This window comes from Chionomys nivalis, chromosome 2 (assembly GCF_950005125.1).
Source record: "Chionomys nivalis chromosome 2, mChiNiv1.1, whole genome shotgun sequence".
Lineage (NCBI taxonomy): Eukaryota > Metazoa > Chordata > Mammalia > Rodentia > Cricetidae > Chionomys > Chionomys nivalis.
The window spans coordinates 6,150,017-6,177,739 of NC_080087.1; the positions used below are offsets into that span (position 1 = coordinate 6,150,017).

The 27,723-nt window shown below is 48.9% G+C and overlaps 1 protein-coding gene across 2 annotated transcripts in view; it reads right to left on the minus strand.

The window, feature by feature from the left end:
• Positions 1 to 27,723, minus strand: part of Rps6ka2 (ribosomal protein S6 kinase A2) — a 252,979-nt gene that overhangs the window by 183,360 nt on the left and 41,896 nt on the right. Inside the window, exon 3 of one of the 2 annotated variants that reach the window (XM_057761330.1) lies at positions 24,366 to 24,422. In XM_057761330.1, coding sequence (XP_057617313.1) covers positions 24,366 to 24,422 — 57 coding nt within the window. Of the gene's footprint in view, positions 1 to 10,412; positions 10,429 to 24,365; positions 24,423 to 27,723 lie in introns of those variants that run through there. The other variant, XM_057761333.1, reaches the window with a different exon arrangement.

Sequence of the window (27,723 nt, forward strand, 5' to 3'; positions counted from 1 at the left end):
TCTCTCCGGGGTGAGCTCCAGAGCACATCATAAGGGCAGCTCCGAGCCAGGACATTTGACACATGCAAAGTCGAGTCAAAAACTGCCTCAAACAGTGAGCTCTGTGCCTCCACCCCAAGAGCAGAACTTTCAGTGATGGGGCATGGAAGGGAAGACGTCTGTGCCCAGGTCCATGCCCCTTGGGCCTCTAGCCTGCGTCCTAGCCTCCAACCTTTTCCTATGCTTTTCCTGTTCTGTCTTTATCAATGCTCATACACTACAGTCTTTATTGCTTGTAACACCCACTGAGTTAATTACACAATGGCAGCAAGTTCACTGTGGGCAGGGACATTTACTGTTTCACATTAGATATATACCATTTCACATTCCTATCAGTGCCTGAGGAACACCGTGGAGTCTAACACACAAACAGGTTCCAGCACCGTGAGGTGGGCCCCGGAGTGAAGACACAAGTCACCCAGTGTTAAAATAATATTCCAATATTATCTTAAGATGTGTTACCTTTGTCTGTGCTGTGAAACATTTGTTTAGTGATGCAAAGATGTGTTGCATTCTTTCATGTTGCATTTGTTTAACTCTGTGAAGCTGTGTTGCTTTGCCTGTCTAAAATTTGATTGGTCTAATAAAGAGGTGCACAGCCAATAGCAGCAGAAAGGCTAAGAGGGGCTGGCTGGCAGAGAGGATAAATAGAAGGGGAATTCCTGAAGGAGAGAAGGACAACAAAGGTCACCCAGCTACACAGCCAGCCATGGAGTAAGAACCAAAGAAAGATTTACAGAAGTAAGAGAAAGACAAAAGTCTAGAGGCAAAAGGTAGACAGGATAATTTAAGAAAAGCTGGCTAGAAACAAGGCAAGCCAAGGCTGGGCATTCATAAGTAATAATACACCTCCGTGTGTGTGTGTGTGTGTGTGTGTGTGTGTGTGTGTGTGTCTGTGTGTGTGTGTGTGTGTGTCTGTGTGTGTGTGTCTGTGTGTGCGTGTGTGTACGTGTATCTGTGCATGTGTGTGTGTCTGTGCATGTGTGTGCGTGTGTCTGTGTCTGTGTGTGCGTGTGTATGTGTCTGTGTGTGTGTGTATTTGGGAGCTAGATGGTGGGCCCCCCAAAGAAAAAAGAGAAAGAGAGAGAGAGAGAGAGAGAGAGAGAGAGAGAGAGAGAGAGAGAAACGCCACCAGCAACTCTGAGCACTGACTATAGAATAAGGTCTATAAGGTCACGATCATCTATGCAGTGACCATATCCATTGTCCTCTCCACAATGCACCATATAGCTGAAGAACTAGAAGCCCCAGTTTGTTCCTCCGTACATTGTTCTGATAACTAAAGAAGACAGGAGGAAGCTGCTGCAGCCACCCCCACACTAGTGCTCTGAACCCGAGCTCTGCACAGCCCAACAGTGTGCTAAAGGCCCGGAGAGCACAGAGTCCAAGTGGCCCACACTAGACCTGCAAATGTCAATCCAGAGTGTGGTGGCAGTGTGTACTCCCCGAGGAAGAAGTCCCCACAAGAGCCACGAACGAGGAGATCTGACTTGGGCTCCCCACACTGCAGAGGGCTATGTGGTTGTGGCCTCCTACTCCCAGCTTCTGGCCAGGGAAGACTTGGTGGACACAGTCACCATCAGCCCCAAACATCTAACCACTGATTGAAGAATGAGCCTGAATCCCAAACCATTCCAATGCCAGCTGCTTGGCCACATCACAGCTTTTAGTAAGTGTTTGATGGAAACCGTAACTGTCAGGTACTTAGCCCAGCACGTGTCTGAACATCGGGTGAAGGCTTGGCCCCACGTTGCTGTAACAACGGTACTGCTTAGTCACAGGGCACCCATCAAGGCCCCCTCAGCCTTAGGGAGCTTTACTTATGCTGAGCCACAGTCGTAACCTGGCCTCTGCTGAGCACCCAGCAGACTCAGATCTGTTTGCCTGACCCATCTGTCCGCCATACTGAACGCTGTGAGGTCTGCAAGGGGATTTCCTACTTCTCTTTCACCTTTCGCTCACAGGACTGAAAGAGCCGACCAGGCCCACACCAGGCAGGTGCCGGCTGCCTGTCAAGGGCACAGCCTCCTTCTCTTGGCAGCAGACATCCAGAGTAGGAAACTGATGGTTTGAATAGTCTCCTTTCTAAACCAGCTTCTGACACGCGGCCTGGAGCTGTCTTCCCCATCAGCCAACAGGAGTCTCCCTGGAACACCCAGACCGGACACATCACAGGCAGCTGCCACCCTTTCAAGTTCATCACCAAGCACAGGAATTTCCACCGTGAGTGTCCCATCCCAGTATCCATGAACGCAGACGCTACCCGACTGCTCCCCACCATGTGGCCCTAGGCACTCATTAGATTCTATCCACTGACCTGGCCTTTCCTTTTGAAAAAGTCTCCGAGGACAGTCAGCCCTATGGATGCAGAGGTCTCCTGGGGCCAGCAGGGTCTCTGGCCTCTGGTAGGGAAAGTGAAAGCATCGTGTTCAGCCAGTGCATCTGCCTCGGAGTGCAGACGAACTCTGGCTCGCTGAGCTGTAGGTCGCTCCTGGGCCATGCTGGACACACTCTGGACACACAGAAACTCGGCAATGGCTGCCAGCACGATGCCACTGGCATGCAGAGGAACCAGCACCCACAGGGCAGAGCCGAGCCCCTGAGGCCGTCGCTGGGGCCCAGGAGTATTCCCCTCCTTTGAAAACACGCAGCTCTATGGTGACAAGCTAAAGGAGGAACGCTGCTGGGCTCTGTGTCGAGGGACCTGCAGGAGAAGCTGAGCTGGGGCTGCCTGCCAGAGCATCGGAGTCACGCCTGGCAGAGACGGTGGCAAAGGACACAGTTCCGTGTGGTTGCAAGCATACATGCATGCCGCTTTCATACAGCATACACATGTGCACTCATGTACGTATAGACAGTGATCCTGCCTCAGCTCGGCTCTGCGGGAGGAAACTGCAGAGCAGAGAGCCCTCGTTGTTAGCGGCAGAAACTGCCCTGCTCCTGGTGAGACACCGGGAAACAGCATAGGTATTTCACCACCTTCCCAAAGCCATCAGGGCCAGCTGCCCAACACACAGTGGGTCTACTCTGCCTCTTTCCCCGAGGAACAAATGGGTCAGCCTTCTTTAACTGCTGCTATGAGCTGGGTTTCTGGGAACAATGATTGCTCCCCACCCATTGAAGGCAGAAGTGCAAGACCAAGACCAACACTTTTGCTCCTCCGGGCTCTCCCTTGCTGGCTTTGCAGCCACGTCTTTTCCCTGTGTCTTCAAAAGGCTGCCCCTCTGTGTGTCTGCATCCTAACCTCTGCTGATTAGAATACCAGTTTAAACAAAATCAGAGCATCCCCAATGACAATTCTTTCTTAATCTCCCAAAGCAATTATGTTCTGAGGTCCTAGAGTTAGGACCTCACTACAAATTAGAGGCCCAAATCAGCTTTCTGCAACAGCAGAAGCCCCAATGAGGAGCCCCACACAGCATTTGCTTGGAGAACAAAAGAGGATAAGCCACCCAGAGCTGGCTCTGGCTCTTCCTGGCTCAAGTTTTTCACACCTGAAGGGCACCAAGCTTGAAAACTCTGGGGGTCACAGTGTGAAGTGACTTGCCAGCTCTGGAAGCTGTGACCCTCCTCCCCACAGCTGATGTCATATGGAAAAGAGCCGATTAGTTCCATGGAGGATGGATTGTACAGCTGACTGAGGGTAAAGACCGGACAAGGTGCAGAGTAGACCCCCAGTGACCGTACACCGTCCGATCCCATGCCCTGAGCCAAATCTTACCCTTGGTCTACACCCCACATCCTTCATATCTGCCATCACACATTCCATTCCCTTCCCCTCTACCTATTTACCTACAAATGAGGAGCCACTCAACGGGTGAATAGCTGTGTGTTTGAAAATACGTAGGTAGCTGGCCGGGCCGGGGACAGTGGCTGCTAACAGTTCAAGGAAAGCCATAACAAACAGCCACTCGGACTCCTGACACCTACAGAGCAGAACACAGCTCCATTAGAACTGATGGACACTTGTCAAAAATGGTTTGGCTTCTCCAGTAGAACAGAGGGCAAGGATGAATAATGTCTAAACAATGCTAGAAAAGACAAAGATTAGATATGTCTTTCCTCCTATCCAGTCTAAAGGGCATATCACCGATTCCTGACATTTATATAAAAACCTTCTTCAGAGGATCCCATCAATGTCTCCTGTGCTTGACCAGCAATTATATCGAGTCCATGTTAATTATTTTAAGTGTGACTTTGCATCTGCAATCTTCATATGGGGGCCAGGCTGGTGTTTGACTGGCACAGCCACAGCCCAGGGCCAGCTGCTACTGTGCTTGAAAGTTCATGCTGGACAATTGTCAGTTAGCACCTTGGGAGTGCTGGACAGACAGACAGACACTTTAAGACCTCAGTAGCAGATATGAGAACTGGGGACACATGTATGTGTGAAGAAGTAATTTAGAACACACTGAGAGGGAGACCTTAGTTCTTAAAGAGGAAGAGAGAGGAAGAAAGGACACTCTTGAGCTCTGCACAGTGAAAGCACAGAAAGACGGTTCCTTCAAAGGGTGCACTAGTTGAAGAGATATTAAGGAACTACTAAATATTTAATGAATTCAGCCTTGTGGTGCTGACTAAGGTCATCCACCAGGACAATTCTTACCAGCAAATATCACTTACTCAAATACTTTTTTAAAGATAACAAGACTCAGTCCAGCAGGGTCTTATAAATTAACCCCATTCCTGATGGTGTCGTTTGCTGTTAATCTCTTAGGGAAAAAAAAGCCTGAACCAAGGGGATACATACTCATTTCCCTATGGTTTTCCCTTCTTTGGACACGGGATCTCATTCTAAAGCCCAGTCTGGTTGTGGTTTCACAATTCTCCTGCCCCGGCCTTGAGCGGTATGGCTGCAAGTCTGTACCCTAGGCAAATTCAAGATGTCCACTCTGGGTAATGTGGCATACCCTCTTACCTGGGCTCGAGACTTTCGCCTTCTGCCACATGGTGAGCAGGACATGAGCAGAGGGATTCTCGTGCCTAACTCTGTGCCCTGCTCTGTTTGCTGTAAACTTTGCTGCTCCCTGAGACTCCAAGATTTGTTCTGCAGCTCAGTCATTCAAAAAGCAAGAGCAAGGTCCTGCCTTCCTGTATGCAGTACCAAAAACAAACTCTTTTCTCAGCTCATTTCTAGGCAGTGCCCTCATTCATCCAGGGCACGGGGCCAGATGTCCTGTGTGCGATAGGACCTCTCTTTCTTGCTCACCATTGCACTCCCGGACTCCACTAACACCCATTGAGTGAATAAGCATCCCTGGGACAAACTCTGGTGACAGAATCACACTCAAACTGTCCATTCTGAATCAAACCTTCTTAAAAATAAAATTTGAGTTGTAACTTCAGAGAATTAGTATCCATTAAGACCCAGTGATGTGCCCTCTAAAAGAGGTACAGCGCTTGGACATTTGTGCCACATGCTAAACACCAATGCCATGTCTTCGGAAGAAGAAAAGACATCTCTTTGTTGGTCTAGCTCTGCACTGTCCCATGGTAGTCTACAGCAGGACCCAATTGCTGTAAAAGCAAGACCATCACTCAGATGAGCTCAGGGCAGGACCACACACAGAGGGGCGAAATGCAACCGCAGGGGACAGACTAGGTGCCTGCCTTCACGGGATGCATGGGTTCTGTCATAAAGCTTAAGTGACCGGGGCTGCGTTGTGACAATGAAACCTAACATGTTGTGGGCAGCTCAGCAGCCACGGCTTCTCTGAAACTGAGATAATGTATCCTGCTGTGGGGGCCGTGGTGAGAACGGGTCCCATGCTCTCTCAAGGGTGAGCAACTAGAAATGAGGAGAGATCCAGCCAGCACCTGCCTACCCAACCAAGAACAATGAGGAACCAAACCCTTAAAAGACTCCGCTGCTTTGGCTGGAACTCTGTCCATGGTCCCCTCCCATGCTGCCATGTGTGCTCAGCACCTCAGCCCGAGCCCCAGCATGCAGGAACTGGCTCAGAGTTCACACAGTACCTGTGGCTGTGGTAACCGCTACTCCGTGTCAGTGACACACGGGGAGCCATTCTCACATACAGGACTCCATCTTACCTGTGTCTGTGTCTGTCACATATTATGCTTTAGATGAATCTCGAATAATGGAAACCATCCATTTTTAAAATTGTGTGTAAATTTTTTGGCTTTACGATTACACAGGAATGGCAGGCCAACAGAGCAGACATGGTCACCATTGAAGAGACAGTCTGTTACAGGGACAGTCCATGAAGAACGGATGTAGGCACCGGTTCTCTCTTGTCAGTTAGTGCAGGGAGCTCCTCAGAAAGTCACTCTCTAGGACCTGCCTAGCCTAGAGGACAGCTTCCCACCACAGGCAAGCTCTAATCTCAGAGCACCGGCAACAGGAACCAGAATGGCTGAAAGTGCAGGTCCATTCCTAGTCTCGGCTGCTAGCTGAGCTCTGCTAGACAGTATGTTTAACACTGACTGAAACAGTGCCCCGACCTGAGGTCGAGCCTCACTCTGTCGTCTTGGCTACAGGACCCTGAGCAGAGAAGGAAACGGCAGCATCTCAGAAATCTGGTCTCTTCACCTAGACTCCAGGTTACTCTAGAGTCCAGAGCAGAGGGGAAAGGCTTGTGATTCCTGCAGTCCCTTCAGTCCCTAAATTTTATAAGCTCCTCCTGCTTCCTGCAGCATAAAAACATTTACATGCCTACCTGCCAAGGATCGCAAGCTCAGATCCACCAGATTCTAATGAATGTCCCTCTCCAAAGTTGTGGTGCCTGATCTGATCTATTCTGTCTTTCTAGTGGTTCCCCACAGACCCTGGATGAAGACGACTCTGGAGCAGCAGGTTTAGATCCCCAGGGCTGGTTCCCTGAAGAAGGTTTTTCCCACTTTTATGGCTTCTTCCCGTGTCTGCAATTCAGGTCACGGCACAAAGCATCATTCATGTGCACCGTACTGAGTGAAAGGCCCTTGCGGAGAGCAGCCTTTTACAGTGTTCCTTTTCGGAGGCCTGTGGGGATGCCCTCTCCGGGATGGGTGTGAAAATAGATGGGCTTGTCTGCCTTCTGTCCTAGGACTTCTTTGCCTGTTCTTCAGTGGGCCTTTGTTCTTTTGTCTACTCCTTAGGGAGCTACAAGCACCAGATGCAATGTGCACCCGTCTGCGATCTGCACCCCTCTGTGATCTGCACCCTCTGCGATCTGCACCCCTCTATGATCTGCACCCCTCTGCGATCTGCACCCCTCTGCGATCTGCACCCTCTGCGATCTGCACCCTCTATGATCTGCACCCCTCTGTGATCTGAACCCCCCTGCGATATGCACCCTTCTATGATCTGCACCCTCTGCGATCAGCACCCTCTGCGATCTGCACCCTTCTGCGATCTGCACCCTCTGCGATCTGCACCCCTCTGCGATCTGCTCCCCTCTATGATCTGCACCCCTCTGCGATCTGCACCCTCTGCAATCTGCACTCCTCTATGATCTGCACCCCTTTATGATCTGTACCCTCTGCGATCTGCACCCCTCTGTGATTTGGACCCCTCTGTGATCTGCACCCTCTGCAATCTGCACTCCTCTATGATCTGCACCCCTCTATGATCTGTACCCTCTGCAATCTGCACCCCTCTGCGATCTGGACCCCTCTATGATCTGCACCCCTCTATGATCTGCACCCCTCTGTGATCTGCACCCCTCTGTGATCTGCACCCCTCTGTGATCTGCACCCCTCTGCGATCTGCACCCCTCTGTGATCTGCACCCCTCTATGATCTGCACCCCTCTGTGATCTGCATCCTCTGTGATCTGCACCCCTCTGTGATCTGCACCCTCTGCAATCTGCACCCCTCTATGATCTGTACCCTCTGCAATCTGCACCCCTCTGTGATCTGGACTCCTCTGTGATCTGCACCCCTCTATGATCTGCACCCCTCTATGATCTGCACCCCTCTGTGATCTGCACCCCTCTGTGATCTGGACCCCTCTGTGATCTGCACCCCTCTATGATCTGCACCCCTCTATGATCTGCACCCCTCTGTGATCTGCACCCCTCTGTGATCTGCACCCCTCTGTGATCTGCACCCCTCTGTGATCTGCACCCTTCTGCGATCTGCACCCTCTGCAATCTGCACTCCTCTATGATCTGCACCCCTCTATGATCTGTACCCTCTGCAATCTGCACCCCTCTGTGATCTGGACCCCTCTGTGATCTGCACCCCTCTGTGATCTGCACCCCTCTATGATCTGCACCCCTCTGTGATCTGCACCCTTCTGTGATCTGCACACCTCTATGATCTGCACCCCTCTGTGATCTGCACCCCTCTGTGATCTGGACCCCTCTGTGATCTGCACCCCTCTATGATCTGCACCCCTCTATGATCTGCACCCCTCTGTGATCTGCACCCTTCTGTGATCTGCACACCTCTATGATCTGCACCCCTCTGTGATCTGCACCCCTCTGTGATCTGCACCCCTCTATGATCTGCACCCCTCTGTGAACTGCACCCCTCTATGATCTGCACCCCTCTCTGATCTGCACCTCTCTGGGATCTGCACCCATCTATGCCTTTAGGCACATATGTGGGCACCAGTACAGGCCAAGAGCCAGCTTCATCTTCTTCCCTCTCTTTTCTTCCGACTCTCTATGGAGTCTCTGGCCAAAGATGAGGTATCCAATAAGAAGCAGCGACAGAACCACAAGGCACATTCCACCCATGAGGATGCAGCAGCCTGCAGGCTGAGGTAGGTGAAGAGCCGTTGTTCAAGGGCACGTCCTGTCCGGTGAGGAACAGGCTATCGACTCTACTACAGTCCAGTTTTCTTAACCCCGGAAGCAGATGAAGACGGCTTTCGTTCGCCTCATACATCAGCGGTATTATTTTAAGAATGGTTTTAAAGTGAGACAAGCATTTATTTTTTTATTTGATTTTCACGTGAAAAGATCTATAAATGTAAGGATATCACCCACAGGCCCACACAGAACCAAGCCTGTACCCATTTAGTGTTCTGTGCCAAACCATAGAATCTGAGTCCTTCTCACCCCACCGTGAAATGTCAGATACAATGTGGGAAAGACAGCTTTTCTTCCAAAGAGATTAAGGCTCAAAACTGACATCCTGTGGCTGTGGCTGCAGCTGTGGTTGTGATTTAAAAGTCTCTTTTTACTTTATTTTTTCTTAATTGAATTTTTAAAAACAGGGTCTCAGCTTCAAACTCACTGTGCAGCTAAGGATAACCTTTAGTTCCGATCCTCCTGCCTTCATCTCCCCAGTGGTAGGATTACGGCTGGGAGCCACCACATGTGACAATACTTTCCTTTTTTTAAAAAAGATGTAGATGACAGATTCAAAAGTAATTTTTCAGGTTGGGGATGTAGCCCAGCCAGTACCATGCTTGATTCTCATGGCTGAAGCCTTTGGTTAAATTTCTAGTACTAAATGAAGCAGGCATGGAGGCATACACCTGTAACCCTAGCACTTGGGAGGAAGAGGCAAGAGGATCAGGAGTTTAAGGACATCCTCAGCTACACAGAGCAGTTTGAGGACAGCCTGGGTTATATGAGTCCCTGTTTCGATCAATATAAAATGAAGATCAATAGAAAATAATTTCTCTAAAAAGTCCAGCAAAAAATTGTTGGAGCCACCCAACAGGATCCAGGCTGGGTGTGATCTGATATGAAAAGAACATGAATGTGCTTGAGAATTTAACTTGAGAATGGGCAGATGGATGCTATGAAGTGAGAAGTTCACTGAGTGGGTGGTGTCTGTGGGGTCATGGAGTTCTCGGGGAACAACGATGATGGCTGAGCAATGGTGTAAAGCACCCGAAGATGCCAAGCAGACAGAGAAGGACCTGAAGGAACATTTTATGTTAGATATACTTTACCATATGAAAACAATTTTTCTCTTTAAAAGAAAAATAAGAGTCCATATGACAAACAGCTAAAGCCTACTTAGATGACTATCTTCGCTTGCAACTCCATGTTTGTTAAGTCTGAACAAGGACCACTTATCGGCTTCTCCTCTTCCTTCTACGTCTACAGAAACTGAGAACGGCTCCTTGCTCTCACCTGTGAGACTGAACATGGGACATCTGACCTACTCAAACTCCAACTCAAGAGCAAAAAGAATTAGGAACGGATACAGCTGTCAGCAGTACTGCCCGGAGCTTTACATCCAGCTACAACTTCCTCCCACCTGGGCAGCACCCACACTCTCCCACCTGGGCAGCACCCACACTCTCCCACCTGGGCACCTTTCTCCTTGATAAGACGGAATTTCATTCTGCCACGGAGTGACTTTCCCTTCTCTTTGGCCCTCTCTGGCGAGCTCTGTTCCCTGGTGACTCCCAAAGGTGAGGTCAACTTCCAGCGCCACCCTGTCCATGCCCATCACCAGGATCCTCTTACCTTCCTGAGAAACAGTTTCTGCAGTTTCCCGTGCGACAGCCTGATCATCTCTCCTTGCCCAGGGCTGCTCTGGCTGCACAGACATGAAAGCCATTCTGCCCACCGAGCAGACGCCTCTTCTTTTATCGCCTCCCTCGGTGCTGTGCCAGCGCGTCACCCGGCATTAGGGCAACCCGGGCCATCTCCTTCCCTCCTCCTCCCCTCAGCCGCCTTCAGCAGCCACCAAGGCCATCAGAGGAGTCCACCTCCTAGGCATCAGCTGGGTGACTGCAGACAAAACCCTGCTCTGACAACTCCAGGAGGATGGGAAACAGCAATCAGCCCCAAGGCAGCACTCTTCTGTGTGCTAAGTGCAGGCTCCCTGTTCTGCTCAGAATCCACACAGGGCTACTACATCTGGCAGAATCCATCAAAGCCAATGCTCTGAAGAATACCTGCAATGTGCAAAACTGTCAGAGATCTGGAGTGGCAGCCCTGTGACCCTCCCCAAGCTGACAGCCTCCCTGGGCAGCATGTAAAAAGCCCCCCCCTTTTCCCTTGTCTTAGTCCTTTACACAGGTGTAAATAAAAATAATGGCACAAGGCTGCTCCTTGTGTGACGTGTGAGCCACAGAGTCGCACGCAGACGTCTGCAGCCTCATTGCTCTAGGACAGGTTTTGGAAGTAGAGGGAATGCCTGTTTCAGAAGCGTCTATGTTACTCCTAGCAGCTGAAAGGGCCATGGGACATGCACGTAACGAGTTGAAGCTAAGCTAATATCTTATGTTCCTCACAGCTGTCTTTGTTTCTGTCTTTGGTTATATATTTCTTTGTGAGTGTATATAACAAGGTCTTATTGTAGCTCAAGCTGGTCTTGAACTCACTATCCTTCCGCCTCAGCCTGGGATTATAGGTGCTCTCAATCACAGTTAGCCCTTTCCTTACAATATCTTTATTTTTTCTTCTCTCCCTCCCCGCTTCTGTCTGTCTGTCTGTCTGTCTGTCTGTCCTTCTCTTCTCTTCCCACCTCCTCCTCACTCTCCTCCTTTTTAGCAATATTAGGAGATTGGGGCTAGGGACTTGGTTAGGTGAGCACCTACCACTGAGCCACATCTCAGCCTTCTTTATACTTTGGAAACAAGGTCTTGATAAGTTGTCCAGACTGGTCTTGCCTCGAAGCCCTCCTGCGTCAGCCTCCCAGGAAGATGGATGCTAGACCTGGGCCATCGGCCTTTCCGCACTCATCTCTTCTCTGCCGTCTTACTCTAGACAGTTCTGACACAGCTCAATTCTGCCTTCTCGATGAAAGCACCAGACAATCAAGAGCAAGCCCTTGCCATTCCTAGTTTCCAGAATGGATCTGCATCCCTCCCCAGAAGCCCTGGGGAAGGCCTGTGCACTGTCTGAAGATCAGAGTGTGGAACTAAGTCACTAGTTAGCCAGAGGGGCAGTGGTGGCAGAGGCAGACTGATCTCTGTGAGTTCAAGGCCACTCTGGGCTACACTAGATTGATCCAGCCTCAGAGAGAAACAGAGCCAGGCTGTGGTGGCTCACACCTTTAATCCCAACAGTAGGAGGTGGAGACAGGACACCCCATTTGGTCTGAGAATATTGTAGAGGTAAGACTTAGTGGCTAGCCGCTATGCTTCTCTGACCTTTCCGCTTTCACTCCCTAATATCTGACTCTGAGTTTTTATTATTAAGACCAATTAGAATTTGCACCACATTCTTTGCTAAATGGAGGCACAGCTCCACAGTAAACATGGCCTGTATCCCAGCCCTGCCTGTCCCTGCACATGGCGGCCATTTCAGCTATGGGTGACACTGTGAAGAAAATAGAGAAGCTTCAACACTGCCCTGTGAGGGTAGCCTCTAGTGTTGACTGCCCTGTGAGGGTAGCCTCTAGTGTTGACTGCCCTGTGAGGGTAGCCTCTAGTGTTGACTGCCCTGTGAGGGTAGCCTCTAGTGTTGACTGCCCTGTGAGGGTAGCCTCTAGTGTTGACTGCCCTGTGAGGGTAGCCTCTAGTGTTGACTGCCCTGTGAGGGTAGCCTCTAGTGTTGACTGCCCTGTGAGGGTAGCCTCTAGTGTTGACTGCCCTGTGAAGGTAGCCTCTAGTGTTGCAGGGGATGAAATAAGATGTTTCCATGAACACTTGGATTCTTGGGGCCTTCATGAACAAGTTTGTTTTAGTTATTTCAATGCACAATGGCTAAACTTGATTGAAACGTGTTAAGTATTTTTTGGTGGATTTTAGCTGAGGTGAGGAAGAGCAGGGAACCCCTGGAATCGTTTCAAGTGTGTGTAAATAAAAAGGCAGAGTTTATTTTCATTCACCAGCCTCCCCCTGTTTAAGCACTTGGGAAAATTCTTATCTTGTGTAGGGAACTGGTTCCAGCCTGACCCAAATCATTGTCATTCAGGAATGGCTGCTGGGAGACAAAGGTACTTACTGGGGAGCAAGCATTTCCCTCAGCTTCTCCTGCACACAGAATAGAGTTGGGGAGCAAGCATTTCTCTCAGTCTCTCTTGCACACAGAATAGAGTTGGGGAGCAAGCATTTCCCTCAGCTTCTCCTGCACACAGAATAGAGTTGAGAGCAAGCATTTCTCTCAGCCTCTCTTGCACACAGAATAGAGTTAGGCCTTTGAGTTGTTTAGATTCCTACTTCCTAGGTGCATGGTCTATTGCCTCAAAGAAGTGATCCTGCTGGGGAAAGGACATCTAACACGACGGAAGATGAATCCATCCAGGCCCTGCTGGCCTGCTGCAGACAGGCTGAGCTGCTCCACTGTGCTCAGGACTGTGAAGCCAGTGCAGGAGCCAACACAGCAAAGCTCACAGATGATTGAGTCTGAGAAGCTGCAGCCTGTTGGCCTGGGAAACTAGAACTAGCCCCCTCGCTGGAGGTCCCATCCCATTTGATGGCCACATAGCTGAGCGTGGCGTCGGTATAAAAGAGGAGAACTCGATGGAGGGCTGGGCAGCAAGTCTGAATAACCCTGACCTAAAATCATTGCATTTTATAATTGTAGTTTGAGCTATTCAAAATGCAATTCCATTCAAACTTCCACAAGAATTAAAAGGCAATTACCTGGGACTTGGAGCCTTTGAAAGTACATTAGCCAGCAGACCAGGCTTTGATCTCTGGGGGCATGGTAATCACGTCAGGTTGGAGTGCAGCAACAGAAACCTTTCATTTTTAGTAGAATATAATTGCAGATGCAAGTAAGCCGTAGACCAGATGTTGTCATGGTGACTATGACAAGCACTACCTTCATTGAATGTCATGGGAGATTGTCATAACAACCTTGGCTTACTCATCTCCAACTGCGTGTTTAAAGAAATGACTTTGAGAGGCAGGTTCTCTCTTGGTCACGCTTTAAGGAAATGCTACCATTGCCACACAGCCACCACTCCAGCAACGGAACCCAGAGGTCACACAGTCACATTCAAAGAATCAGCATCCAGGCCTGGGACAGCACTGCTTCCTGTCTCCTTCTGGCCATCATGAGCTCAGCCTTGAGCATCGTGTCTTCCTCCACAGCATGCAGCACTGACTACTTATGATGGTCCCACTCAGAACAGGACACTGAGGACCTGGTGTCAAAGGCACCGTGTGCCATGTCCTCCCCGTTACGAGCAGGGATGGGTGAGAAGCATGTCGTCTCTGTGCAGCCTGCAGCCGCCCCAGTGCCAGGACCAGGACACGGGAGCTCAGGGAGGAGTGTTTCCAGGTGGACCCCTCTCTCTGGGGAGCTGCTGAGTTGAGCCCTGGGTGGTAGGTTCCTGTGCCGGAACCTGCTGCAGGAAGGACAGGAAGTCTGTCTAATAGGCTAAGACCTGCTGCCGTCCTCACAGGACTGCACAGCCTGGCTCGTCTGGTCTAGGGCCCCCGATGGGAGCCTTTGAGATCCACAAGCTGATAGCGCAGAGAAGAAACTGAGGGTCTGAGAAGTCACCTACAAAGAGGAAGCACGGTTCTCTTTCCAAGTTTTCTTTCTTTGGCCCCACTCATTCCCATATCCCACCATATTTTACTTCAAATGCAGTCTTATAGCCACTGTTGTTGGGCACATTAGCAGCTAATCTAATCCTCAGCATCCTCCAGGGACTCCAAATGTGTACGTGTCCATGTGAGCATGCCCACCCCCATGGGAGAGGGGGGAGAACATACAATGACCTCAGCCCTAATACTTTGTGTGGTCTCCATACATGAAGCAGGCACAGCTGTGTTGTCATGTGAGTGCAGGCATGTTGTGAAGTGGCTGCTACCTTCACAGAAGAACTCGTCTAGAATCACGGGAGACCACCTCCAGAAGGCATGGAGGTGAGGTCCCCCCATACCCCTACCACTCCAGCCTCTGAGAATGCTCTGGATCTCTGGGAAGAGTCCACCCATCCACTCCCAGGTGAGTTGGCAGCTCTGCAGAGGAAGGGAAGGACCCCCCAGTTTGGTTGTCCCAGCAATGCCTTCACCTCTGTCCATCCTGCTGCAGATGGAGAAACAGAACAGGATCCTGGGCCAGCAGGAAGTGTGGGAAGGAGCGGCTATCACAATGTCTGGGCAGACTCAGGTGCCATGGCCACTTTCTGCAGTGGGACAGATGCTATGTCCATGCCCATGGACTGTTTATGACATCGTAAACAAAATTGTTGAGAAGAGGGTCTGGAGGGACAGCTCTGTCAGGGACGTGCATCTTGTGCAAGCATGGGATCAAAGCTCAGATGTGCCCCCAAACATAAGATGTGGTCCAGCTGCATGTCCAGGGTGGAGGCAGAAGTGGTGTCAGGTGGCTCCCTAGAGCTAGCTCACCGGCTAGTCGGTTTAGATGAATTGATGAACTCCTTTCCTCGAGAAGGAAGTTGGAGAGCAGTTGAGGAAGACACTCAACACTCACCTCTTGTTTCCACACAAATATAATACACAGATACACCCATGGGAGTGCAGGGGTAGCCCCAGTTGAATATTTTCAAAAAAAAAAAAAAAGAAAGAAAAAGGGGGATTAACTGGTTTGATGGGATGATTGGTATTTGTAAATTACTGTTTTTAGAAAATTGTATTGGTACTGTTTCTTGTATATTGATATATTGAATATTGAATGTGAGTGTTCCTACCTCTATTTTTGTATAAGAGTATGCTTATAACTTTGTCCATATTGTATTGATACATTTACCATATTACAATGCACATTTCTACCTCTGATATTATTTATATAATAACATTGTTTACATTTGATATGTAATGACATTGTTTACAGTTGAAGATCATTGTCTTCATATATTACACAGTTGTTTATTCTCTTAGTCTTCAAGTTAGATAGGTATTAAAAATTATATGTTTGTCATATTTATTTTTAGGTTTTTTAGATACATAGAGATTATATTTAGTATAAATAGTATAATCTTCAGCCTCTTCAAAGAGCTGTAAAAAACGGCCTTTAACCTAACCTAGAATTCCGTGCCAACGAGACACAATCACTCCTGGCAACGCCACTCTACTCCCGAGAAAACATTGAGCACCAAAGACACTCCACTGGGAGCTTGTCTTCTTGGCAGAACTGGCCTTTGGGTTAAGAAAAGCCCATACCTCAACTACTGACAAAGATACAAAATATCCATAAATGGATAAAACAGGATTATCTTATCTTGCCAAGACAGGGTAAAATAGTTCTAAAAACGTTCCTTGCCTTTAATAATGGTATGTCAGTTATGTTAGGCCTTAGCCAAAGTTGGTTGACTCAACATTACAAACAAGACTTTGGGTGATTGCCCAGGTAGTCAGTTTTCTCTGTCATTTGTTACACATTTTGGGTATCTCTCGTTTGTTAAGTAATATTAATTCCCTTCTCAGATCTTTAACAGAGTTAAAAATTAAATAATTGTAGTTACTCTCTACATTATTTAGACTCCTTAAAATAAAATGTTTAATGTATTTATTATTTATTCCTATTATATATAGTTGTATTTGGTTTGGCTCTATCTTATTTAGACAAAAGGGGGAGATGTAGGGGTAGGCCCAGCCAATCACCTTGCTTGTAGGGCAGGGTCACCTGAGGATATTTTTTACTAATAAATATTGCTGGTGTGCTCTCCCCCGCCCCTTCTGCTTTCCTATTCTCTGCTGGAACCACAGGTTCTGTGAGTCTTTCCCTAATTAAAACTGAATATAATCTTATAATTTCTGTCTGCCATCATTTACACCGTTACACGGGAGCACATACGCAACCCCCACCTACTCATATGCACACATAAATTGTTTAGAAGGACTACAGTTTGGACCTTAAATGTCCTTCAGAGTCATGCGTTGAAGAGTTGGTTCCTAGCCTGAAGTCCTATTGGAGACTTTAAGAGGGAAGGCCTAGAGGGAGCCTTGGGGTCATTTGAGGCATTGTTCACAAGATGTGGGATGCTGATCTCTTACCCTCTTTATTCTGCTCCCCTGCCACGAGGTGAGCAATTCGCTACACCATGCCTTCAGAACGTCATGAGGAAGGCTCACCACGCCTTCAGAACGTCATAAAAAAGGCTCACCATGCCTTCAGAACGCCATGAGGAAGGCTCACCATGCCTTCAGAACGCCATGAGGAAGGCTCACCATGCCCTCAGAACGCCATGAGGAAGGCTCGCCATGCCTTGAGAACGCCATGAGGAAGGCTCACATGCCTTCAGAACGCCATGAGGAACAAATGCTCACCATGCCTTCAAAACATCATGAGGAAGGCTCACCATGCCTTCAGAACATCATGAGGAACGCTCACCAGGCCTTCAGAACGTCATGAGGAAGGCTCACCAGGCCTTCAGAACGTCATGAGGAAGGCTCACCATGCCTTCAGAACATCATGAGGAACGCTCACCAGGCCTTCAGAACGTCATGCAAACGCTCACTCAAGGCCTAGAAGCAGCAGATCTGCTCAGTGAGGAACGGGAAACTGAGCAAGTGCACAAATAACCCTTCCCTCTTTATAAGCTGCTGTCCCCGGGGTATTGGAATGGTGGAACTGTGGCACAGAGGTATTAATGGGCTCACAGCTCTTCTTGGTGCTTGAATACCGAAGATAAAACTTGTGGGAGGGGTGTCTTGATTTGCTATTACTACTATTTCAAGCAAGAATCTTATACTAAGAAAATGTTGGGGACCCACTCCTTCAGAGTTCCAGGAGCAAACCAGGATGGTGGGAAGAATCGCACATCTTGCCTCACAGTCTCTGTTCCAGGTTTAGCAGAGTCTTGCTGGCATTTGCTCAGCGCTGAGCATGCAAGGCCAAGAGCAACGCTAAATTCCTTCTCAATTCTCGAACAGCTACATGGAGAAAAGTTAAATGCTATTTGTTTTCTCAAAATGAGCTGCAGGTGTTTATCATGGATTCCTGTGAATATCTACACAACAGTATCATGTTCAGAATGAAGGCACTGAGGCCCAGACCATGTGGCTCACACTCAAACCCACACCCTGGCTCTGGAGACGCTGACATCCAAGGCCACTGTGTGTGGCAGTGACTGATCTTTGGGTTACCACTTCTAAGAGGCTCAGCAATGGAACAATTCAAGACTGTGGAGATGGATCGGTGCAGAAAATGCTTGATGTGAAACTGTGAGGATCTGCGTTCAAATTCCCAGCCCCACAGAAAGCCAGGCATGGTGGCACACATCTGCAGTCCCGGTGCTCCTACGTGGTGCGCAAGGCAGACAGAGGAATCCCCAGAAGCCTGCAGGCCAGCTAGACTGTATTTACAGCAATGAACAACGAAGAAACCCTACTTCAAACAAGGCTGCCCTCTGACCGCCACACATACACATACACACTCACTCACACACACACACACACACACGGGGGGGGGGGCAAATATAATAAAATTTAACAATCTAGCAAAGCAATTTGTATTTGGGAAAAATGCCAGGACTGAGAGAAGAGAACTTTGTACGGCAGGAAGTAGGGGCAGAATTAGCAAAGCTAGAGCATCCAGGTTGACCAGTACCCTGTCCCCTCCCTGTGTACCAAGGGCATTGAGGAGCCACAGGTGATTTAGCCATTGCCTTAGTGAGTCTAGTATAAATCAGGTCAAGTCTCTGGGGTGACACTGGCTACAAAAGGGACAGATGCGCTCTCATCCTGACGCTGTTCTAAGGAATCCTACACGGACTTCTAAAACTTATTTGTCTATTTGTTTTATGTGTATGTAAGTCTCTGTAACACGTGCATGCCTGGTGTCCACAGTGGCTGGAAGAGGGCATCAGCTATCCTGGGAATGGAGATACAGACAGTTGTGAGCCTCCACATGGGTGCTGGGAATCATACCTTGACACCCTTGCCACCTTCCAAAGTGGCTCCAGGACCCTCCCACTTCCTAACTCTGTGCTGCCCAAGTCCCTAACATGAAATGACAGCATGTGCAGGGGTTCCCTGGACGATAAGTCTTCTCTAGATGACACATGATGCATGTGTTGCATACACAACTGTTACACTGGTTAGCAGAGGCTAGACCGGGGTCTCTATATATTCCACACAGAAATTTTAAGGTCCGAGACTGGCTGGGTCTGTAGGTAAGGAGCACAGCTCCGTGGTCTGTGCACAGTACTGCCCAGTCCTGACACCGTCACAAGCTGCTCGAGAGTCCTTCTTGGCCTCTTACTGCTTAGAAAGAAATGATGGAAAGTGTTTGAGAATGCGGAGAGCAGAGCTTGCGGGTGGTTCACCGGAACCCTGCACGGCTGCCCAACCTTAAGGGTGTTGAGTTAGCTGGTGTGGGAAGGTGGGATTATTCCTTTTGGAAAGAAAGATCAGCAACCGCTCGCACAGGGGCATGGAAAAAGCCTCTGGCAGCTTGCTCCCCGGCTGCTCCTTCTGCTGGGTGCCCTATAAAACAGAGGTCGCTCACTGTTGCCTGCAGATCTTATAGACAGGCACAGGCTCATCAGCACACGGAGCTGAATGGGGCCTGAAGGAAGGCCAGGCTGGCTCCTTTACCTCTGAGAGATTTCTAAAGGATAATCCTAATCCCTCTGGCCTTTGTTGCTTGAAGCTGTGGTTTAGAAAGTTCTGGTGGGAGCAGAGTAGCAACTGTGAGATGCCAGGCTGGCATTTAGAGCTGAGATTCTAAAGAGCCTCCCACTCCTCAGGCCTGAGGCTGGCCTGGCACTTGGGTGAAGGACTCGGAGCCCTGGAAGCTCTTTGTGTTTGTCATGGAGGAAGGGAAGCTCTAGACACACCCAGAAAGCTAGTCTCTTTATGTCCTGAGGCCATCACTGCACCCCTACTTCTGACCCTGTCCAGGGTCACCGGGGCTGTACATGTGGTGCAGAAATTCATTTCAAGGTAAATTACGGGTCCCAGCATACCCTTTCCTGGGGTGGCCGAGGAGGCAGGAACCATCATATCCATAATGCACAGTGGACATTTGTTCTCTTAACAAACCAGACGCATCCTCTGGTGTCCCTGAGCAGAGGCTGCCTCAGATGGTGACATTAACTGAGCTCCAGAATGGCTTATCCGCTCAAATCAGACAGAACCAGGACGACAGATGCACACTGACCATCACTCCAGGGCTGTGCTGTGATCGTCAATATTTAGGATAACGCAGCCTCTGCTAACTCAAAAATATATACAAAATTCCTAACTCAAAAATATAGACAAAAATTACTATAGCTGTGGCACAAACTTCCTTGGAAATTATAAAAATTATGAAATTTTTTTCCTGTGACCTTAGAATTTAGCGGGGAACTTTGGGACTCTTTGGGGATTTCCTTCCTTCTTTCCTTCCTTCTTTCTTTCCTTCTTTCCTTCCTTCTTTCTTTCCTTCTTTCCTTCCTTCCTTCCTTCCTTCCTTCCTTCCTTCTCTTTTGGGGGGGGGGTCGTTTTTCTCCAGGCATTTCTTTCAAATTCTGAATGTTGTCTGTTGGAAGTGAGGTAGAGATATTATGATACATTTTAGGTCAGTCATTTTTCTTGAAATCATTGCTTAGTTTATCAACACCTACCCAAAGGAAACTGAAGATGACTAACTTGCTCAGAGTCTCCTGACTCTGGGTACACATCAGAGCAGGTGCTGCCCATGTGTGGCACTCGGTCTGTGGAGACGTCTAACGATTAGGGACAGCCGTCCAACTACACTGGACAGACACAACAGAGCCACACTGTGTCCACGCTCTCGGCCTTGGTGGGTTACCTATAATAAAGCTGCCCCCTTAGATCTCTACTGTCCCCTGAGTGTCAGTGCCCACCTGGTGCCCCTGCAGTGCTAACACACTGGTGGGATGGACAATGGGCTCCTTAGCTGGAGGTACCCCACCAAGGGGCTTTGCAGGAACAGGCAATTCTGTTGTAGGATCTTAGGTCTCAAATCTGCACTAAAACACAGACTTTCACATCTATCCCTTACACTTCAGCCCTTCTCAAATGTCACCTTCACACGACCAACTTTATAAAAAGCAAAACACAGTCGTGATACTGTTTCCTGTTTTTCGGATTCAAGACAGGGGCCAGAAGTAATAAAAGGAAAAGACAAAACTGTATGTCTCTAAAGACGGGGTCAGGTAGGGTTTGGGTAGAAAGATTAAAGACCTCTTAGAGGTAAGGCAGAGGAGCCCAGGTTCTGAATTTTAATCTGAAAACTAGTTTTGCCACTCAGATGGGGTTTCCACCAGCCAGCAAGTCTCGAAGTCAGGAATGGTGAACATCTGCCTGGTGTTTATGGAGCACACCCATGTTCAAAGCTATCAGCACACTGCAGCTCTCTGCATTTGAGACATCTTATTATTTCATCTGTGTATCAGAGTAGCTGGCAAACACTAGCTCATTGCACAAACGACTAAGAACCATTTAGTACATGTCCGACACACACACATGTCCGGATGCTGGGCAGGCAGCAGACAAACCTGTGCCCAGGGTCATCAAGCACCTCGTGTTCCTTCTATGGGAGCCAGCTTAGTAATTTGTATTCTTCTGATTCTTCACCCAACAACTGCCTTTGTTTCTTCCTCTGTGACACTGCATCCTTGGCCTCTACTGCTGTGTGCCAGTGAGCAAGGGTGGCCATGCTCCAGGGATCTCATTCCTGTCTGACAGGGAGCCTGGGAGAACTGCGTTTTCTCTGTCAGGATCTATAGACTCAGTGCATGAATGATCAGCCCTCTCCACAGAACAATGCTGTGTGTTCACGTGTGATAGGAAGACAGGAGGGTAGGAAACAGCACGGCCCTCAGCAGGCACTCTGCACAGCCAGAACACCCCTCCAAGGAATCTTTATCTCCTTTGTTTCTTTTCTCAAATGTCTTTCTATTATAGTCAAAGAAATAAATAGCAAAATCGCAATGATGAGGTGATTCACTTCAACTTTTTGCAAGTATTAGAAAACACACAAAGAACTTAATGCAACAACTGTCATTACATCAGCCACCTCGATAGCAGTACTAGAGAAGTGCCCCAATACTTCTCGTCTAAGTTCTGGATCACACACAGGCCACAGAAGCTAAATCTTTGCTATGAGTTAAGCCCGGAACATTGTAGACCTCCATCTTGTACTACCAGCCTTTGCAGTCTTATAAAAAACATGAATAGAGCAAGAGTTAGGAAGAAGAAAAGAACATAGGAGGACCAGCACAGCAAGGCTGGAACCAGTCCTTTCAAGTCATGTCCACCTGCTGGCCAGGCTGTCAGGGGGACCCCACTCACCCCAGAACTTCCAAGTGCCTGACAGGCACCCTGCCTCAGAACTCCACACTGAGCTGGATCCACTTTTACCCTGAACGTCAGGGACTCCTTGTGGCTACGATCAGGCCATTTCTGGAAGTATGGCCAGGCCCACTTGAGGGTTAATGGGAGCAGAGGGGACTTCAGGTTCTCTTGAGCCCGGACCTGGGATGTTATCTGGAGGCAGAGTCCTGATGGAAACAGTGGAGCTCCTGGACAGTCTCCAACTCTAGCCACTGTCCTGTGGATGACACCTCATAAGAAGCCATTGACCCCTGCAGAATGTCTCACTAGCAGTGCGCCCCCGACCCCGCTCCAGCCATGGACCCTAAATCTGCTCTTACCCTCTAACAAACACATCTGATTTTATTCTCTTGACCTACCTCTCCCGCTACCCGCCCCCCTCCCCAAGATTGGAACTTACTGCACAGCCCTGGTGGGCCTGATATTTGTTATATAGACGGGGACGGCCTCAAATATGCAGGAATTTACTCTCTCCTTTATGCTCTAGGGTTACAAGTGCGGCATGTATTATATAACTGGAGACCCACACTCTTTTCTATAGCTAAGAACAAAGGACCTGCTAACACTGAGACCTCTTCTCATGGGTGTGGCGAGGCCAGGAGTGGATTGTGAGAACATTCACAATAATGAAGCCGATCCCACAAGGAGCAGCTCCTTGCACCCAGGTGCAGGCAGGCGTCAGTCAGGTTTTGCTAAGCACTACCAACTGCAGCCTGTCTGCCTTTTCCTGTGGAGTGGAAAAGAGAGATTCCCAGGCCTGATGCACAAGTCCTCTGCCCGCTTCTGCAATACTCATCGTCTCCTGAGTTCATTAAAGGATTTGAAGGGTATCCTTCAAAACAGAATTCTGTCATCCATGTTACCCTAGACAAAAACAGTGGAGGCATTGAGATACAGCACAGCCGGGCGATTCTACCAACACAAGTATTTTTTTGTTTGTTTCGAAACAGGGTTTCTCTGTAGCTTTGGAGCCTGTCCTTGAACTAGCTCTTGTAGACTAGGTTGGCCTTGAACTCATAGAGACCCTCCTGCCTCTGCCTCCCGAGTGCTGGGATTAAAGGTGTGCACCACCACTGCCCAGCTCCAACACAAGTCTTACACCAGACAAGGAGTCCAGCGTGATGAGAGAATCCTATCAAGGACAGAGTCTCTTTCAGACCATCCTCAGAGCCAGACTGTCAGGCGAAGCCCTCAAAGGCTAGTGAAGAGCACCACACTGGAGGCATGAGAGGGGGAGACAAGCAAGCCTGGGCCTTGTGTTGCAGTAAGTGGGTGTCAGGGACCTCCTCTGCCCTCAGGGACCTCCTCTGTCCTCAGGGACCTCCTCTGCCCTCAGGGACCTCCTCTGTCCTCAGTGACCTCCTCTGCCCTCAGAAACCTCCTCTGCCCTCGCCTTCCTATCACTTTCTGTGCAGAGGGAAAGCCTGCTGTCTGGTGTATGGGCTACTCAGACCTGACCCTTGAGCCCTGTGTATTTTTGCTTTTCATTATAAACCTTCTTACTCTTTTCCTCTCTTTCAGGATTATTAGTGTTGTTGTTGTTGTTATCAGCACGATTTACTTTTTGCTTTAAGAAAGCTGCCAAACACTCCAGAAAGATTGGGAGAGTTTTTGTTCAACATCTACTACATTAATATAAGCTACCATCACCCAGTCGGAACTCACCTGGCTGGGTTCTAGCACCTTCCTCCCACGTGGTAAGGACTGCTTGTGGCATGGGAGCCAGACATCAAGAACTAACATAAAGACATATCGGAAAATTTCTTATTTGGAGAGTTATTAAAAGCAAACAGCCATCTGAAAAATGAGAAAGCCATCTCCACCTGAAGCTGGTCCTCTTAGGACTAGTTCCCAAAATGCTGCTGCTGGGACCCTGACTTACCCAAAGACAGAGTTCAGGAGCTGGCAGGCACACAGATGTCTTAATGGAGTATCACACACAAAGTAAGGTTTTCCCGATGACCCACAGATTCTGAATAAAAGATCCTACAACAATGTACATTAGCGGGCGCTGTTCCGGCTTGGTACGCAAGGCAGACCCCGCTGTTCAGACTTCATTGCACAGCCTGCTGTGCTGGCATTTCCACTAGGGTGTCAGAAGTGTTCAGTTTATATACTGTAGTCTTCCAGAAAGCACACCACAGTTTGCTTCATTATAGCCAGGCAGAGTGAAACAACCAAAGAGATTGAGAAAGCCTCCAGGGCACGTCGGTCATTTTTCCTACAGCCTAGCAGAGCGAAGGGACTGAGTGAATCGTCTTACCTCTGTGGACGACGAGGGTGGCTGCGTCTCAGCTGAGGGGGTCGTGTCACCTTTGCCCTGGGGAAGCAGAGTGGAGAAGTATGGGTAAGCTTGTCTGTCCACAGCACATGCCCACCCTCTGCCATCCTCGCCTGCTCGTGGGTACCCACCAAGACTGCCCGCCTCTTGTTTCTGAACATAAGCCTCCACATGGCCTCAGTGCCTCACGGAGCTCCCGCTGCTGGCAATGGGCTCTCAGAGAGGACTCAGAGAGGGGAACTTGCAGCTTTTGTGCAACCTTCAAAACTCTGCCAGAGGAAGTGATGATGCTGCCATCCTGAGTCTCGAAACTCAACGGACAACAGCCACTACTTTAAGCTGTAGGTTGGCTGTCCTGCAGCAACTGGAACCCACAAATCTAACTATAAAATGTAGCACCCATGTAGCTAAAATCCCAGTCACACTTAACCACCAATGCCTGAACCCGAGGTTCTGCTTGGCCAGGACTCTCACCTTTCAAACCCATTTTGGCCACAGTGATTTAGAGAAAGTTTGGAGATTTACGTGACAATGTGCCCTTAGGGACTTGAGGACAGAGGTCATGTCTGTTCCCATCTCTGCACATCTGGGAACACATTTTTCATGCCTGTAAAATGGCTCAGAGTGTAAAGAAACAACTGCCACCAAGTCTCAAGACCAGAGTTCAGTCCTGGGAACCCACATAGGTGGAGAGAACTGACTTCCTTATTCCTTGAGTTCTCCTCTGGCCTCTACACATGTGCCATAGCGTGTGCATGTACACACACACACACACAAATAAATATTCTCAATTTACGTAATTGCTGCTGTCTCGGTGGCTTATATAAGAGCCAACAGGAATGCTTAGTGGGAAAAAGCATGTACTATGCAAGGCTGAGGACCCGAGTTAAAATCCCTATAACCACCTAAAAACAACTGGACATGTAGCACAAGTGTCTATAACACCAGCAATCCGACAGAGAGATGGAGGTAGAGACAGAAAGTTTACAAGCTCCTGGTCCAGCTAGCAGAGTTTGTCCACATACTAGAAAACAGCAAACAAACCCAGTCTCAAACAAAGTAGGTGAGGACCAACACCTAAGATTGTCCTCTGACTTCTACACCCACACCATGGTACACATAGCCTGCAGTCACATATACAACATACACACACACACACACACACACACACACACACACACATACACACACACACAATAAACGTATCATGTACGTATCATAGATACACACACGCTCATGTGCACACACGTTCACACGCACACACAGACACACACGTGGACATGTGTACACGTGCAAACACACACAAACACATACACACAAACATTGGGAATGAAGGCTTAGAGGTTCTGAGTCCCTTGAGTCCTCCAGCTTTCAAGTGAAGAGTGAATATTCCATCTTGTGCCACTAGATGTCAGCAGAGGACGCGCCAAGGAACCAAGCTTCCACCCAGCCCCTGGGAAACCCTGGAGACCCTCTGTGAAAAGGAAAGGAGGTGGTTCACAGCCAAGGACTTGAAAAATCCACTTCTGGAGAACTGGACTAGTGCTCGGGGTGGTTTGGGTTTCTAACAATCTCCCCATACAACCCAGCCTGGCCTGGCCCCTGCCGTCCTATGAAGAAAGCACAGAGACTCCCACACCACTTCTCAGATCATCTGTGGGCACTCCTTGCTTCCATCACCCGAGGCTCTCAAAGAGTTGGCCACACTGTGGAAACCTCAGAAGTTACAGCTACCAACTGAGGGTGGGTGATCACAGGAACTCAGAGTGCACCTTCCAGACAGAGCACCTGCTGAGGAGAGGCGCAGAAGATGTGTGTGCTCCTGCTGTGCTTTGTGACCGAGACAGTACCAGCAGCCCCAAGGACAAGCAGGGAATGCCTTGCTTCACAGCCCAACAGGACCTGAAATTTATCCTGGGGCTCCTGGGGCTCCTGGAGCTCCTAGGCAAATCTCCTCTCTGGTAACAGTTGAACATTTCAAACTGTGGGTCCTGTAACAAACGAGACTTTAAACAGTTTTCTGGAGCAATGTGCAAGCTCAGTAGAGATTTCTTGCAGACTTGGGGTGCTGAAGAACCTCACGTGTGAAGCACCCAGGAGCTGGCCAACACCCTGTCTGTGAGGCCAGAAGCTCGAGAGCAGGCAAGCAGAAACAGTCAGGATTTCCATGCTGAGAATAGGAGTTTTCGAGGAGACTAACCTCACACAGGACTCTGAGAAACCTGATGTCCCCAGTGCGCCAAAGCCCAGAGAAGTGACAGGGAAAGCCGGGCATGGCTTTTCCAACACTGAAACTTCACTGCAAGTTGAGAAACTGGATGCCACACGTGTCCCCAGTACTCTTGGGCTGCCACATGTCCACAGAAGTTCATGGGAGAAATAAGCAGAGCATCTTAGAGCCTGAGGGAGCATCACCGGGTCAGGGCAAAGAGATGTAGAAGCAGGACATGACCATTGGCTCATATATAGGGTTCTACAGGAGGTGCTGGACACAAAGAGGCAGAGACACAAGGACATGAGGCCTGGACCCCACACCAGAAGGAGGATCTGCAGTCCTCGCCTGCTGGATGGGGAGACAAAGGAGGTAAGCAGTCATTCATCAGAGAGGAATGACTTCCATGGGGTGGAGGGAGCACCGAGCAGTCAGATAGCTGTTACGTGAAACCTTCTGGGTCTCCTAACGGGTCTCAAAAATTTATTTAGGGTATAAAATGGGGATAAACACTCTCAGATGCAGATTAGACACTGCCGTGATCCAGCTGCTGTGTCCTGCCTTCTGCCCAGGGCAGCTGGGGTTCAACCACCTGAACGGGAAGGCAAGAGAGTGCGTGCTTCCCCCACTTCAGCTTTTAAGCAGACTAGACCATGCTCTAGGGTTTGCTGACCCAAAGGGCATTGGCTAAACGCATTGAAATCCCCCACTTCCCCTAGGATTAGAAGGTTCTAATCCTAACATAAAACTACCTACGATAAGAAAAACTATCACGTATTGTGCGAAAATAAAGAAAAGGTAATAATAACAAAGATGAAATGGTAAACAACCTCAAGCAAGAAACATATTCTAAATATCCAGGTCATAGGTAACTGGCAAATTACAGAGATTGTCCCTAACTCTAAGTTTTGTGCCTAATATGCCCTAGCTAAAATATTAGAGGGTTGTTACTGTAACTACCTAATCTTTTCAAATTTCCTGCTTTGTGGAAAAGTCTGCTGGATACTATGGGCCTGTAGGCTAAAGATGAATGTTCCAATGTTACAGAAGAACTTTGGGTGACTGTCCAGGCTGCAAGATGTCTCTGTCAATTCTAGAGTTTTGAAAGTTGCTTAAAATGCACTTCCT